The 16,951-nt window shown below is 45.7% G+C and overlaps 1 protein-coding gene across 1 annotated transcript in view; it reads left to right on the top strand.

Moving 5' to 3' along the window:
- The window catches only part of MMP24 (matrix metallopeptidase 24), a 51,017-nt gene that overhangs the window by 21,956 nt on the left and 12,110 nt on the right, over positions 1-16,951 (top strand). Inside the window, exons 2-4 of the mRNA XM_049779280.1 lie at positions 5,796-5,944; positions 10,356-10,472; positions 12,549-12,853. Of these exons, the coding sequence (XP_049635237.1) occupies positions 5,889-5,944; positions 10,356-10,472; positions 12,549-12,853 (478 nt within the window). The 5' untranslated portion in view covers positions 5,796-5,888. The remainder of the gene's footprint in view (positions 1-5,795; positions 5,945-10,355; positions 10,473-12,548; positions 12,854-16,951) is intronic.

Raw genomic sequence — 16,951 nt, 5'->3', positions numbered from 1 at the left:
CCGAGGTTCGATCCCCCGGTGTCCCATATGGTACCCCCAAGCCAGGGGCAATTTCTGAGCGCTTAGCCAGGAGTAGCCCCTGAGCATCAAACGGGTGTGGCCCAAAAAACCAAGAAAGAAAGACAGACAGAAAGACAGACGAAAGAAAGAAAGAAAGAAAGAAAGAAAAAGAAAGAAGAAAGAGAAAGAAAGAAAGAAAGAAAGAAAGAAAGAAAGAAAGAAGAAAGAAAGAGAAAGAAAGAAAGAAAGAAAGAAAGAAAGAAAGAAAGAAAGAAAGAAAGAGAAAGGGCCTATGCAAACAACAATTGCCACTCTAACACCGTTTTTACTGTGCTCCTTTGACTCTAATCCTTAAAAAATAAAGAAACCACTTAAAATTTGAGGTTAACTTAAGCTAATATGCATGTACATGGAAACGTAAAAAATACTATGCCGTATCTTAAGTATCTTAAGTATCTTAAGTACTGTTCAGAATGTGTCAGGCTCCTCCAACAGTGCAAAGGCATTTGCAAACACTTCATCTTTTTTTTTTTTTTTTGGTTTTTTGAGCCACACCTATTTGATGCTCAGGGGTTACTCCTGGCTAAGCGCTCAGAAATTGCCCCTGGGGCCCGGAGAGATAGCACAGTGGTGTTTGCCTTGCAAGCAGCCGATCCAGGACCAAAGGTGGTTGGTTCGAATCCCGGTGTCCCATATGGTCCCCCATGCCTGCCAGGAGCTATTTCTGAGCAGACAGCCAGGAGTAACCCCTGAGCACCACCGGGTGTGGCCCAAAAACCAAAAAAAAAAAAATAAAATACTATGCCTCTAATGTTTAAAGAGTTACATAAGTTTTATGGCTTTAGATTGCCTTGTGTGCTATTAAGAAATATTATAATGTGTTACAATCTGGGGACTTGAGGGACAAAGTAATTGTACATGGATTCTATTTTGTTTGTCTTAATGTTCTTTGGCTGAAAGTTCAAAGTTAAGATATCAGCAAGGGGACTTCTTCTGAGAATTATGTTATGGGTGATTGTCCTTCCACTGTAACTTTACCTTGTCCTCTATTCCTTGCATCTTTGTTCTCATAATTAAAAATAAAAAAATTAAGAAAGAAATGAAAGAAAGAAAGAAAGAAAGAAGAAAGAAAGAAAGAAGAAAGAAAGAAAGAAAGAAAGAAAGAAAGAAAGAGAAAGAAAGAAAGAAAGAAAGAAAGAAAGAGAAAGAAAGAAAGAAAGAAAGAAAGGAAAGGAAAGGAAAGGAAAGAAAGAAAGAAAGAAAGAAAGAGAAAGAAAGAAAGAAAGAAAGAAGAAAGAAAGAAAGAAAGAAAGAAAGAAAGAAAGAAAGAAAGAAAGAAAGGGAAAGGAAAGGAAAGGAAAGGAAAGAAGAAAGAAAAGAAAGAAAGAAAGAAAGAAAGAAAGAAAGAAAGAAAGAAAGAAAGAAGAAAGAAAGAAAGAAAGAAAGAAAGAAAGAAAGAAAGAAAGGAAAAAGAAAGAAAGAAAGAAAGAAAGAAAGAAAGAAAGAAAGAAAGAAAGAAAGAAAGAAAGAAAGAAAGAAAGAAAGAAAGAAAGAAAGAAAGAAAGAAAGAAAAAGAAAGAAAGAAAGAAAGAAAGAAAGAAAGAAAGAAAGAAAGAAAGAAAGGAAAGAAAGGAAAGAAAGGAAAGAAAGAAAGAAAGAAAGAAAGAAAGAAAGAAAGAAAAGAAAGAAAGAAAGAAAGAAAGAAAAGAAAGAAAGAAAGAAGAAAGAAAGAAAGAAAGAAAGAGAAGAAAGAAAGAAAGAAGAAAGAGAGAAGAAAAGAAAGAGAGAAAGAGAAAGAGAGAGAGAAAGAAATGCCAGGTATGACCCAAAAACTAAAAAAAATACAAACATATAGTGCATTACTTCAAGAGTAAAGAGGGCACCCTTTACTCTGCCAGGAAGTTCCAAGGAGAGGACATTTGTGCTAGACCTTAAGGGTGAGTTTGCAAACATGCATAAAAAGAATGGGCCTTAAGGCATTTGACTTACAGGCTACCAACCCGGATTCGATCCCCGGATTTCCATATGGTGATTTCTGAGCACACAGAGTCAGCAATAACCCCTGACCACTGCTAGGTGTAGCCCCAAAATAAAAACAAAGAATGGGCTTTGGGGCTGTGGAGAGGGGTCAGGAGGCTAAGCATATGCTTTGTATGCGGGAAAGCTAGTTTCAATACCCCCACACTTTCAAATAAAAGGGAAAGGGCTTTGGAGGAGGCAAGAGGGACAGCATGAACAGAAAGATCAGGGGATGTTTGGAAATTGGTATGGCTGGAGTGTAGAATTTGCTTCAATACTAGACACCTCTCCTGAGAGAAATTAGAAGTCTCAGAACAGACTGGTAATTGCCAGACAAAGTCAAGCAGTGAAGCTTGGAAGCACCTAGTCCCAGATCCATAGTCCTTAGTGTCCTAACCTCCAGCATTACACATATCCTCCTCCATACCATTTCCTAACTTAGAACCTTTATTTGAAAGGTTCTAGCCCCTTCTCTTCCCATTTGCCTCCCAGAGCTTAGGGGATTGCCCCTGAACCCTGGGACAGTCCCCAGTGAAGTATGGAGGGAAGCAGAGCCAAGTTCCAGAATCCTTAGATCCTGAACTGATATTGCTAAACTGTGCTTTATGACCTTCCCAAAGGATCCTGGCAGGATCTCTCCTACCATCCACAGTGAAGAGTGCAGGAGAAAGAAGGTTGCTTGTTCAATATTCTGTGTTCAAAATAGATAATTGGATAACAAATACCTGGTTGCCTGAATCCATCTAAGTTGGGTAATTTGTAGTTGATTTTAGGGCCACACCAATGGTTACTCTTATCAGCGCTAGAAGACTGAACAGGCATCCTGCACACAGGCCTCCATGTACTCAGCACTTGATTTTATTTGGGGGTGACACACCTTGCAATGCTCAGAGGTTACTCCTGGCTCCTCACTCGGGAATTACTCCTGGCTGTGCTCAGGGCCCATATGGCATGCCTGGTATGGAACTCAGGTTGGCTCTTTGCAAGACAAGCACCTTGCCCACTATACTATCTCTTTAGCCACCCTCAGCACTTGAGCTGTGTTTCCAATCCTCTAAGATGAGGATTTTAGAGAACTAATAGGGTTCACAAATGAAGAAACTGAATGTTTTTTCAGTGCCAGGAGAGCCCAGGTCCTCACTTATGAGTCATGAGCTCTCTGAGTCACATCTCCAGCCCTGTATTTTTTTTTTTATTTGTTCCACACCTCATTTGCAATGGCTTGCAGCAGCTTTAGTGATCAAAACAATATTGGGGGTTTGAGTCATACCTGTCAGGCTTATGAATCGATCATTCCTGATGGTGCCCAGGGGGTGTGCAATGCTGGGGATCAAACTGGGATTGGCTGTGTGTGTGCAAAGCAAGCACCTTAACCCCTGCACACTATCTCCAGACAGTATCTTAAGTACTGTTCAGAATGTGTCAGGCTCCTCCAACAGTGCAAAGGCATTTGCAAACACTTCATCTTTTTTTTTTTTTTTTTTTTTTGGTTTTTTGAGCCACACCTATTTGATGCTATTTGATTACTCCTGGCTAAGCACTCAGAAATTGCCCCTGGGGCCCGGAGAGATAGTACAGCGGTGTTTGCCTTGCAAGCAGCCGATCCAGGACCAAAGGTGGTTGGTTCGAATCCCGGTGTCCCATATGGTCCCCCATGCCTGCCAGGAGCTATTTCTGAGCAGACAGCCAGGAGTAACCCCTGAGCACCACCGGGTGTGGCCCAAAAACAAGAAAAAAAAAAAAAAAAGAAATTGCCCCTGGCTTGGGGGGACCATATGGGACACCAGGGGATTGAACCTTGGTCCTTCCTTGAAAGGCACACACCTTACCTCTAGTGCCACCTCGCCAGCCCTACACTTCATTCTTTATGGTGCAGGTCCCACCTCTACCTGGAAACATCTGCCTACCCACTCTGCATAGGAGAGATAGCTCTCTCTTTTATTTTTTTTCTCATCCCACAGAACCTTGTAACACCGATTTTTAGCACTATATTTTCATTGTGGATTTACTTGTTAATCCATGAACTCTTCATTCATCTTTGTATCCCCAAAGCTTAGCCTCTATAGTACTTACCCAGTGTTTGCCAGATGGACATAATAAACAGCATCATGTGGGAATCACTTCCAGAACACTAGATATATATAGCCAAGTCGCATCTACCCTCGAGCGACTCCTCGGTTGGAGAAGACTGCTATCTAACACTCAAGAGTTCAGTGTTGGGACAACCATAATATCTGTAATGGGGCATTTCGGAAGTACAAAAGAGGGAGAAAATAACTTTAGGGAGTGAAGGAAGACTGGTAGAGTAATTTATGGGCTGAACCTTAAAATATTGAGTTTGACCAAACAAAGAAATAGGTCGGCAGAGGGGGAACTTTAGGACAGCCTGAAAGAGAATCTGTCTTTCAAGAATTGTAAGAAGTGCCAGGATTTAGAGAGTGCTGGGATTTAGAGAGAAAAAACTGTTTCAGAATCCACATCTAAACTGAGGTAGTCACTCTGTTGGAGATGTTTTAAGACTTCATCATTTTACTTTGCTTTTAATCAGCCAGATGTATTTCATGATGTGACCTAAAGATGTTATCCACACCTTTGGTGAACTAAATGACTTAATGACAGTTCCTGCTCTGGGTCTACCTTCTTCCCAAAGCAGTCTGATTTGATTTGTGAAGACAGGCACAGGCCCAATGTGACTGTGCAGACACGAAGACACAAGATGGAAAGGAAATCATCGTGTTTCCTGAGTGCTTTCTTCATCAGCTCACGGAGGTTCACTGACCTGAGCCCAAGGAGCAGGCTTAAAGACCAACCTGTGGGAGTTCTCACATGAGTGCTTGCAGAGCCAACCAATCCATGAATGTTCCTCCTCTTCCAATTGTTGCTACGAGTATTGCCTCGACCTTGGCTTTGTCAGCCTTCAATGGCCTCCTGCACGCCTTGGGAAGAATCACCCTCACTCTGCACTCAAGATACTTGACTGGTTGTATCGTCACACAAATTGCTTTGATTCTTTTGCCCTTTTAAAGTTTTCTCCTTTTGGGCTGAGTGATAGCACAGTGGTAGGGCATTTGCCTTGCACAATGCATAATGGATCCGGGTTCAATCCCCGGCATCCCATATGGTCCCCAGCCTGCCAGGAGCGATTTATTTTTTGTTGTTTTGTTTTGCTTCTTTCTGGGGGAGTGGGGCTGTTTGTCTTGCATGCAGAAGGACAGTGATTCAAATCCCGGCATCCCATATGGTCTCCCGAGCCTGCCAGGAGCGATTTCTGAGTGTAAAGCCAGGAGTAACCCCTGAGCTTTCAGATGTGACTCAAAAACAAAAACAAACAAACAAAAAGGTGATTACACTCTCATGCCAGTAAATATCCTACAGCCTGATTGTGCATCAGACTCTGACTTCAGACCTGAAGGTGTCTTGGTTGCAGCACATATTAAGTCCCTTGTGCCCAAGAAGAACACCCCTGTGCCCTTGCACATCTGGTCAGAGGTCAGTGGGAACCACTGAAGGGACAAGTAAAGGGGAAGGCAAGGGGGAATCCTTGAACATAAGTTGAATCTTTCTGTGGCCAATGGAGATTCTGTGACATTGATAGCAGAGGAAAAGCTGATGTGAACAGTGCTTACTCCAGTGATGAACTTGACAGAGCCTGTAGGGATGAGTGGTGGGGCAACAGAGCATGAGTCCCTAAGTTTCTTGGTTAAAATGATCCCTCGTTTCCAGATGGAGCAGCACATTTTCCAGTATAATGCATCCTTTTCTCTCATGTTTTTCAGAGCTGGCTGAAGTCATATGGCTATCTGCTTCCCTATGATACCCGGGCCTCTGCGTTGCACTCAGGGAAGGCCTTACAGTCCGCAGTCTCCACTATGCAGCAGTTTTATGGGATCCCAGTCACTGGTGTGTTGGACCAGACAACAATTGAGTAAGATTTGCACAGGACATAGCACCCTTCAACTCTTTGGACTTACCTGAGGGTTTGTGTCCATCCTGGCTTCGAGGATGCACCAGGCCCATCTGCCTTTTAATCTTTAACTCCTACAGGCTTCTCCTGGGCAGGACATCACGCAGACACACACAGAGACACACTTACACACGCTTTTTGAGATGGGAATTGGGATCATGGATAAGTCTCAGTCTCTGGGTCTAAGTTTCCTTATTAGCACAATGAGGGGATTGGTTAGAGATGTTAGAGATAACTTTAAATCTCTGACTCTAAAATCTTGAGCTTATGTCTCCCAGCATGACTTGATCAGAATTTTTTTTCTTTTGATTCATATTCAATGGTGCTCAGGGGTCCCTCTGGGCTCTGCACTCCTAATTGGCTCAGAGGACACATGAGGTGCTGGGGACTGAACCTCGGATTGGTGGCATGCAAGAAAATGCCCTACCTGCTGTACTATCTCTGAGCCCTATATAGACTCTTAAGTGATAAGGTCTTTGGCAATTTGAATTCCACTTTTCTCCTTTATCCAATATTTTCTGAGTTCCTCTGGGTACAGCTAGCAAAGAAAGAAGGGGAGGCAAGTAAAGAAGCATTGAAAGAAGCTTTTAGAAAGATTTACCTTGGAGGGAAGGAGGAAGTTGTGGTAGCTACAGAGGAGGAAGTTTTCTTTAAGAGAAAGTTGAGGATCAGAACAATGCACAGTGGGTAGGGATCTTACCTGCATACACTTCTGACCTGATCCCCTGCACCCTATATAGTCCCCTGCAAAATGACAGGAATAATTCCTGAGCAGCCAGGTAATTTAAAAAAAAAAAAAAAAAAACAGGGGAGGGGGGATTGATTGTGCTCCCATTGAAGAAATAGCCATGAAAGTAATGGCAGCTGTTTAAGAAAAACTGTTGCTAAGAAAAAGAACGGGGGTGAGTACCTTCGGGAGGGTTAGGACTAGGATCTCCAGCTCAGGATGCATGGGGAGCAGGTTCAGAGAAGGCCCTAGAGGGAAGAAAAAACAGAACTTGCAGCCCACAACTCAAGCTTCACCACCTGTCAAGCCTTGAAGCTCTCCTCTCAGTCTTACTCAGTCACTTCCAGAGCAGGGATTAGATGGCAGCTGCCCTGTTTTAGCTCCCTTTATCCCCAGATTTAAATTGTGAGGAGTCTGGGGTTGGATAATTCTAAAGTTCCATCCAAAAAATTTCCCCTAGCTCCTGTTCATTGCTTGTGAGAAGGCAGTGCCTGTGGCGGCCCCTATGGCATGAGCCCATGGAGTCCTTGGTGCTGGGGCCCACAAGGGAGTTACAGGAGCCCCGATGCGCTGTTCCAGGAGGGGGTGAATAGGAGGGCTTGGCAGCATCTCGCAGGCCGAAGTGCTGGTGTCTGCTGAGGCGCCACCTGGCCATAGGTTTCACTCCTTCCAAAAAGCCCCAGGCCTGTTGGACAGGGTTCAGAGAGTGGCAGATGGACATGAAAGGAGGCCACAGAGGGACACATCGGAGGGAGGATGATGGCACTGCCCACAGGCTGCTCTGCCCCTGCCTGGGAAGGGAAAACGGGCCACAATCTCAGGGGGAAAAAAAACACCTTTCGGAGGTAACCCACAGGTGCCATATTGTGAGGATGCCGGGAAGGAGGAGCTCAGGCCTCATTCCTGCCTGAATGAGGAGGATGCAGGGTAAAACTGGAGCCCCTCTCAGGTGCATTAGCCTTGCTATGCTGGTTCTCTTCCCAGCCCCTCTCTGAGAGGGGGTTAACATTCTAGTCAGGAAGGTTTCCTCAGCCACCAATTCATACGTTTATTCACTCAGGCATTCATTCAGAACCATAATTCTTTTTTTTTTTTGGTTTTTGGGCCACACCTGGCGGTGCTCAGGGGTTACTCCTGGCTGTCTGCTCAGAAATAGCTCCTGGCAGGCACGGGGGACCATATGGGACACCGGGATTCGAACCAACCACCTTTGGTCCTGGATCGGCTGCTTGCAAGGCAAACGCCACTGTGCTATCTCTCCGGGCCCAGAACCATAATTCTTCACCCAACTTTGTGCTCAGCATGGATGGAAAATATAAAAACCAATTCGGTGTGTTTGCATTGTATTACCAGTTTCTTTATTCATGAAGCTAATTATAGTCCCACTCATCATTGCCTGTATTTTGTAAATCCTTAAATCAGTGCATATTTCTCATTATCTGTAAAGTGGACATAAATTGTTTCTGTTTTCCTCAGAGAGTTGTTTTGATATAGTATTATATTAATAATATGTTATTATATATAATATATCATAATATGTAATAGTATATATTAATAACACATATATTAATATAGTATTATACTAATAATATCATTTAAATTATATAAACATATAGTAATATAGAAAGTTTTATGTCTTACTATAATTTTTGAGTATGGGCACATAAGACAGTGGGGGCATACAAAGATGAGAGAGGCCTGGTGAGTCTCTCTAAGGGCTTTTAAAATGTGTTTAAGGAGCCAGAGCAATAGCACAGTGGTAGGTTTGCCTTGCACGCAGCCTACCGGGTACTGACCCTGGTTTGATCCCCAGCATCCTCATATGGTCCTCTGAGCATGCCAGGAGCAATTTTTGAGTGCAGAGCCAAGAGTAACCCCTGAGCACCTCCAGGTGTGGTTCCCAAACAAAGAAAAATAAGTTAATAAAATAATATGCGGTTAGAATGGTGTAGTGTCTGGAGCAATAGCACAAACAGGAAGGGTGTTTGCCTTGCATGCAGCTGACCTAGGTTCAATCCCCAGCATCCCCAGATGGTCTCCCGAGCCTGCCAGGAGCTGTTACTGAGTTCAGAGCCAGGAGTGACCCCTGAGCACCGCTGCTTGCGGCCCAAAAACAAACAAAAACAAAACCATGTCTGGCTGGAGCAATAGTACAATGAGTAGAGTACTTGCCTTGCATGCTGCAGACCCTAGTTGGGTCCTTGGTGTCCCCTATGATCTCCCAAGAACTACCAGAAGTGAATCCTGAGTGCAAAGTCAGGAGTAAGCCCTGAGCATCACAGGGTGTGGCCCAGAATTCAAACAAACAAAACAGTGTTGTCTTTTTTCTTCCTTTACTAATGGCAGCTGCTTTCAAAACTGCAGCTGACTGCTTTCCCTACTAGGGAGTGAGGCTCTAGTTTAGTGTAGGTCTCATTGGCTAGCACAAGGACATAAACCATTAGGATAACTGAACTCCAGCTAGCCCTGAGGCTTCAGAGTAGCCTGCCCTGACTCCTTTCAGTAATCCCCAAAGATGCCCCTGATCCCTCATAGGCCATATCCTGACTGTAAACTGTTATCAGGATTTACTTAGTACCAGACACCAGGCTCATGCTGGAACACAGTGACAAATATGACATAGTTCCTGTCCTCACAGCAGTGACCATAGATTAGAGGCAACAGACTGGATCGATTCAAAATCCTAATGTGGTGCTATGGAGATCCGTTCCAAGTCCCCAGGTTATTGTTTGAGCCACTTTTTCCACAGTTCTAGTGAAAAAATCTGCTTCTGAGACTGACCATTCACTCATTCTTTCACTAAATTTTTATTGAGCACCTTCTGTGAACATGTCCTGGCCACACTGGGGACCCAGGCCAAACTCCCAGTCCTCTGGAACTTAGAAGCTGGTCGGGGAGACCAAGAGTCAGCAAACGGGCATGATGGAGTGAGCAAGGCCTGAGAGAAAACTGAAGTAGGATATCCAGAGAGTGGGGGCTGAGCCTTGGAAGTGGCTCCTTCAGACAGGGAGGCCAGGGGAACCTGTCTGTGGGGAGACATTTAGAGCAAGAGCTTTATGATTCTGGGAACAAGTCATGTCAGGAAGAGGAAGCCTGGACGTCAGAGGGAACAGCAAGGCAGAAACTGCCTGGCATCACCTTAGAGTGCTGAGAGGTCTCTGACTAGAGGGAGGACTTGGAGGGAATGGAGGGTACAAGATGGTGGGTATGTGGGCTGGTGGCCTGAGTGTGGAGAGTGGATTTTTCTCTAGGTTTCTGGGGAGGGTTTCCCTTGGCACTGAGGGCTCTGACCATGCTGACAGAGCCACTTCACTTATGCCAGCTCCAGCCTCAGAACAGAAAGGCTCCACCATCTGTCTTCTCAAGCTGTAGACCAGGAAACTGAGGCTCAGTCTGTGACAAGTGGTAGAACCGCAATGGTCAAACCCATGTTCTCTGCCTTCTAGGACCTTGGGTAGCAATGAGTGTGAGAGCAAATAGATGCAGGGTGGTGTTCAGGGATCCCAAGATCAGCCAAGCCCAGAACATAGCACATAGGTCACAGCCAACCATGCATACCAGCTCTTCCACCCAAGCTAGCAATGGTGCAGTTCCCTCCTGGGAGCAAGAACCACAGTCTCCCTGTCTCTGTATCCCTGTGCCCAGGTGGATGAAGAAGCCTCGATGTGGTGTCCCGGATCATCCCCACCTGAGCCGAAGGCGGAGAAACAAGCGCTATGCCCTGACTGGACAGAAGTGGAGGCAGAAACACATCACCTACAGGTGCCCAACACCCTTTTCCCACCCTGACAGTACCCTCCTTGCTGCAGAGGCCCACCCTGGTGAGGGCCAGGTCCTCAATGCCTATGACTTTGACTTCTTTGTGGCTACCACAAGACATTGCCTCCAATTTCAAATTAATCTGGTCCTGAGGGTAGGGACTACTTCTGGGTTGTTTTTCTGTTTAGCTGCCTCTAATTTACAGATTCAGAAAGTGGCTCTAGTTGGTCAGAGGCTTTCAGGGGTGTCAGCCTCTGTGATTTTAAACTCATTCTCCATGTTGCTGCAGACCAGTCTCCCCCATCCCAGTTTCTCTAACCAGGACCCTTACCCTACACAGCCCAGTGGTCTTCTCAGGGCTATGTTCTAGTTTTTTTTTTTTTCTTTTTTGGTTTTTGGGTCACACCCGGCAGCGCTCAGGGGTTACTCCTGGCTCTATGCTCAGAAATTGCTCCTGGCCGGCTCAGGGGACCATATGGGATGCCAGAATTCGAACCATTGACCTTCTGCATACAAGGCAAACGCCTTACCTCCACACCTGGCAGCACTCAGGGGTTACTCCTGGCTCTATGCTCAGAAATCGCTCCTGGCAGGCTCAGGGGACCATATGGGATGCTGGGGTTTGAACCACTGTCCTTCTGCATGCAAGGCAAATGCCTTACCACTATGCTATCTCCTGGCCCCATGTTCTAGTTTCTTAATTCATGTGAGGAACTGGGGATGAATCCAGTAGGGCTGTTCCTGGACTGTCTGGGCCAATAAGAACATAGCAGGCACAGTCTTGCAAGTTGGTACAGTGGTCATTTTGGAGAGCAGGCCCATCCCAGCAGACTCAGCCATGGGGAAGCAGACTGGGCTGTGGCAAGAGCCACACTGAGGGATTTATCTCCATTTCAGATTGCAGATCCTTAGCATTGATTAAAGTTGAGAGCTCTGGTGAGACTAGAACAGAAATTGTTCAATATCTGATAAGAACAGTAAATTTGGGCCAGAGAGATAGTATGTTGGTTAAGGTGCTCATCTGATCGTGAATTGATCCCTTTACCAACTATGGTCCCAGGAGTTCTGCCAAGAGTGATCCTTGAGTGTAAGGCCCTGGTGTGGCAAAGTGTGGCCTCAAAACAAAACAGAACAAAAAGAGAAGTAAATTTAGATGATTGGATAATCTTGGAGCTACGAAGATAGCACAAAATTAAGGCACTTGCTTTGCATGAAGTCTTCCTTGGTTTGATCCCTGGCACTGCTTTGAGTACTGCTAGAAATGATCCCTAAGCACAGAGCTGGTGCTAAACCAAAGCAAGTGCTGTGACCCCACACTATCTCTCTGGCCCACAGGGTTTTTCAGAGACATTTCACTTAAGCTCTTCGGTATTTGAATATTTTCATAACTTTTATTTTTGGTTTTTGGGCAATACCCAGTGACGTTCAGGGGTTACTCCTGGCTATGCACTCAGAATCGCTCCTGACTTGGGGGACCATATGAGACACTGGGGATCAAACCCAGGTCTGTTCTGGGTCAGCCACGTGCAAGGCAAACGCCCTATGGCTCTGCTATCACTCGGGTCCCTCATAACTTTTAGAAATATATATTCTATGGTATGAGAAAGAAGTATAATATGATATTCACCAACTCACAGTATTTCTACAGATGGAGCAGCATCCTGCATTCAATATGAATTTTTGTCAGAGCTCTAAACACTGATTAAAGCAAAACCACTCTAGAGATAGGGAAATGTCTCCAAGAGCTAGAGCACGTGCTATGCCCATAAGAGCTCTGGTTCAGTCCTCAGCCCCCATCTGTGCTCTCCCAAAACTATTGGGAGCAGCCAGCCCTCAAGCACAGTGCAGAGCCAGGAGTAGCTCCTGAGCTATGTGTGCTCACAAACATACACACAAGTCCATGCTGGTGAGACACCTGAGACTCCAACATTGCCTCCTATGCTACTTCTCCAAGTTCTGGGGCACCTCAGTGAATTGTTGGGTTTCCCCATTTGAAGACCATTGGGTGGTCCAGTCTCTGGTGTTTCTTCTAACTCTATTTCTCCACCATTCCCTAATGATCCTCTCCTCTCTCACCAGTATTCACAACTACACCCCAAAGGTGGGTGAGCTGGACACACGGAAAGCTATTCGCCAGGCATTTGATGTGTGGCAGAAAGTGACCCCGCTGACCTTTGAAGAGGTGCCATATCATGAAATCAAAAGTGACCGGAAGGAGGCAGATATCATGATCTTCTTTGCTTCTGGTTTCCATGGCGATAGCTCCCCATTTGATGGGGAAGGGGGCTTCCTGGCCCATGCCTACTTCCCTGGCCCAGGAATTGGAGGAGACACACACTTTGACTCCGATGAGCCATGGACACTAGGAAATGCCAATCATGATGGTAAGGACACAACAGAACCCACTCTGGGGCAGTCCCAAAATACTATAGGATCAGTGAAAAGAACCCTGGGAAAGACATGAATTGTCCCTGAATTTTTTAGTTTTTATATCTTCTTGTCAAGAAACTCAGAAAATAGGAGGTGGGAATGGTGGTCTTGGATAATACTCAATGCCTGATCCACCAATATGGGGCCTGGGGGAGATAAGTCAGAACTTGGCAACTGGGCTAGCTGGGTTGAATCAGGAGGAGAGGTCAGGGCATGAATAATATGATAAAGGGATGAGTCAGAAGTTAGAGAGAAAGGTAAAAATGGCATGATAGCTCAAAGAGGGGCTGAACCCCATGGGCTAGCATCAGAAAGCTTCAAGTCAGTGGAATAGTGAAGTTAACCCTCTCCCACCTGGAGGTCAGCTTCATGGGCAGTGACAGGTAACTCCAGCTTCTGGGTATAGCCTGTTCATTACATTGTGAACTAGTGAATAGCATGTGAAGCCCGAGTTAGCACTGCATAGTAATAGCAACAATTACTGTGGGTTATCAAAGAGTTTCAAGGAGGATTCCCTCATAAGGCACCTGCAAAGAAGCAGGCAGGTGTATGCTATTAAGCAGAAATCTCAGATTACAAATTAGGGGCTTGAATGGTTTGACTGGCAGGTGGCAGCATCAAGGCTTGCAATGTTGTCCAATCTCCTGGCTATGTGATTATGGACACACAATGCTTTCTTAATCTCCATAAAAGGACTGAATTAGGCCATCCCCAAAGTCCCTTCCAGCTCTAGGATGAATAGGGTCCTCAAACTTTTTAAACAGGGAGCCAGTTCACTGTCCCTCAGACTATTGAAGGACCAGACTATAGTTTTATAAAAAAAAAAAAAAAAAAAAAAAAAAAAAAAAAAAAAAACTATGAACAACAGTGACCCATGGGCTGTCTTTTAAGGACCTCTGCCTGAGACTAGGAGGAGCTGAGAGACAGAGAGAAGGGGAGTCAGAGAGTAGTGCACATCCCACATATGCGCACTGTGGTCCGGGACAAATTGGCTGCTAAGCAGGACAGGCAGTAGCAGCAAAAACACCCAGCAAGCCAGATAAATGTCCTCAGTAGCCACATTTAGCCTGTGGGCCAAGTTTGAGGATCCCTGAGCCTTAGGCAGATATAAGCTTTTTTTTGTTTTGTTTTGTTTTGTTTTGTTTTTGGGCCACACCGGCGGTGCTCAGGGGTTACTCCTGGCTGTTTGCTCAGAAATAGCTCCTGGCAGGCACAGGGGACCATATGGGACACCGGGATTCGAATCAACCACCTTTGGTCCTGGATCGGCTGCTTGCAAGGCAAACGCCGCTGTGCTATCTCTCCGGGCCCTAAATAACTTTTTGTTTTGTTTTGTTTTTGGGTCACACCCGGCAGCGCTCAGGGGTTACTCCTGGCTCTATGCTCAGAAATTGCTCCTGGCAGGCTCAGGGGACCATATGGGATGCCAGGATTCAAACCGATGACCTTCTGCATGAAAGGCAAATGCCTTACCTCCATGCTATCTCTCCGGCTCCAGATATAAGCATTTTTAAGAGGGTATGGTCTCCATCCTCTGCACTGAGTTGAGCATGGGAGGCAGATGCAGACTGCACTGAAAGTGGTCACAGAGGTACCAAGAAAATTCAGTAGAGTGAGGTGGAAGGGAGGATGAGATTCTATTCAGTTAATCATAGTAAGTCAGGGCTGGAACAATAGTACAGCATGTAGGGTGCTTGCCTTGCACATGAGTTCAAGGGTTCAGTCCACAGTGAGCAATATGGTCCTCAGAGCATCAGAGGAGTGAACCTTGAGCACAGCTGGGTGTAGTTTCAAAACAAAAGCCATCATAACTGACAGGTAAATATCTTAAGACCCATGGAAAACGTTTTTCACTTTGTTTTGGAGTCATACCTGTCAGTGCTCAGGGTTTTCTCCTGACTTTGCATTCAGAAGTCACTGCTGGAAGGTTCAGGGGACAATATGGAGTACTGGAATGAACCTAATTCAGCAGCATGCAAGGCAAGAGTCCTACCCACTGTACTATTGCTTTGGGCCCTGTTTTTCCACTTTCTATGTCTTCATCCATAGATTAGTATTGTCATTCCTGTTTTATAGGCAAGTAAGCTGAGACACAGAGAAAGGTTAAGTTCTAAAGCCCTATGGTTGGGGCCAGAGCCATAGCACAGCGGTAAGGTGTTTGCCATGCATGCAGCCAACCCAGGATGAACCCAGGTTCATTTCCTGGCATCCCTATGGTCCTCTAAGACTGCCAGGAGCAATTTCTGAGTGCAATGCCAGGAGTATTCCTTGAGCACCACCGGTGTGACCCCAAAATCAACCCCATAGTTAAAATAAAACTTTGAAACTGGGCGTTACTCTCTAACACATACTGATAGCCCCACATCACAGGGCCTCTGGATGTGAAAGCACCTACAAGTCTTTGTGAAAGAAATTGCAGGTTTCTGGCTGCTGTCCCCTAACTTTACTGTTCTGATCCTCTAGTTCCAGGCCAGGTCTGGAAATCTTATTACTTGGTCTACCAGGGGTCTCAAATTCAATTTACCTGGGGGCCGCAGGAGGCAAAGTCGGGGTGATCCTTGAGTGCAAAGTCAGTAGTAAGCCTTGAACTTTGGGGGGTGTGACCCAAACAACTAAAACAAAACAAAACAAAAAAAGATTCCTCTAGGGCAGGGCCACAAAATGTTGTACGGAGGGCCACAAACGGCCCATGGGCTGCAAGTTTGAGACCCCTGGAACAGTTTCCAGTTTCTTATGTGCCCCCACTGTTTCCCTTACTCACTGACCTTGAGTCAGTGAGGGCTTCTGCTATAGATGTGGATTCTCACGCCCCTCTCCTGAGTCCCAGACTAAAAGAATGCTCACTTTTTTTCTGCTCACTAAAGGCCAAGAGCACCTATGCCTGTTTCACCTCGTTGGGGACCCCATCCCTGAGAATATTTTATCCCATCACAGGGATCCAAGATCTACAGCATGTTGTCTCTCAGAGAAGGCTTCCAGAGATAGTTTGGCCAAGGCTTAGCTGAGGTTAAGGAGACCTTGAACTTCCACCGTGTTCCCCACCCTCTTTCTCACTGAGCAAGTTCCTCAAACCTGGTTCCCTTGCCTAGTATCCTGGATGGTTTCCCAGCTTTCTGAATACCAATCCCTCATTTCATGCATATTCTCGGCCTCTGCTTGCTGAGAGGTTGGAAGGAAATAAGAAGAAATATTTTGAACCCCCTTTAAGTGCCAGGCACTGTTAACTGATTAGATTTTCCACAGAGCCAGAGAGAGAAATGGATTTGTGGGTGGTGCTGTGCAGCCTCAGAGGTTCTGGGGAACCCTCCTACTCCTCAGCCTTAGGCTCTACACTGCCTGTATGTCTCCCAGCTTTTAGAGACCTTGGGCCCTTCAGACTCCCAATGTAGGTATGTAGGAGGGAGCTGGGCTGAGCATGCCCTTCTATCTGTTCTACCCCACCCCATAACCACACACTTGGGATAAAATCCAAGATGGCGAATGTCCCTATGGACTAGAGCCATGATTTCCTCATGTTCTAGAAACTGAGCCTGAGCTGTTCCCATGCTGCATCCACCCAGCAGCAGGCTCCAGACCAGCAAGCAGGGGTGCTGAAGATGGTGCCTGAGAGTTCCTGAATGGAGGGGAAAGGAACCAAGATTGGGCTCCTGTGTCTGTCGGATCAGCTTAGCAAAGACACGCAGTGAGGGAGGGCACAGAGCCTCCAGGAACTTCTTGTTTATTGGCTTTCTTCTTGCTTCTAAGTTTCCATTATGGAAATTTTTAAACTCACCAAGTAGGAAGCATGAGCCTCTGAAGGCCAGGAACCACCAGCCTACTTGGCCAGTATCAGCAAGGCATCACTACTAGCTCAACCATTCTCCCCAACTTTGATATTTTGGCTGTGTTTTAAAAAATAATCTTAAGATTGGGGAAATAGCTCAGAGGACTGGAGGATCAGCTTTGCATGCAGGAGGCCTGAGTTCTAGCCCCCAGCATGCAGGGTCCCCCAAACACTGCTGGGAATGACTCCTGAGCAGGATAATTTGAGTAGCCCTAGACAGCATCAGCTG

Source organism: Suncus etruscus, chromosome 9 (genome assembly GCF_024139225.1).
Source record: "Suncus etruscus isolate mSunEtr1 chromosome 9, mSunEtr1.pri.cur, whole genome shotgun sequence".
Classification (NCBI taxonomy): domain Eukaryota; kingdom Metazoa; phylum Chordata; class Mammalia; order Eulipotyphla; family Soricidae; genus Suncus; species Suncus etruscus.
This window is presented reverse-complemented; position numbering and strand designations above follow the sequence as displayed.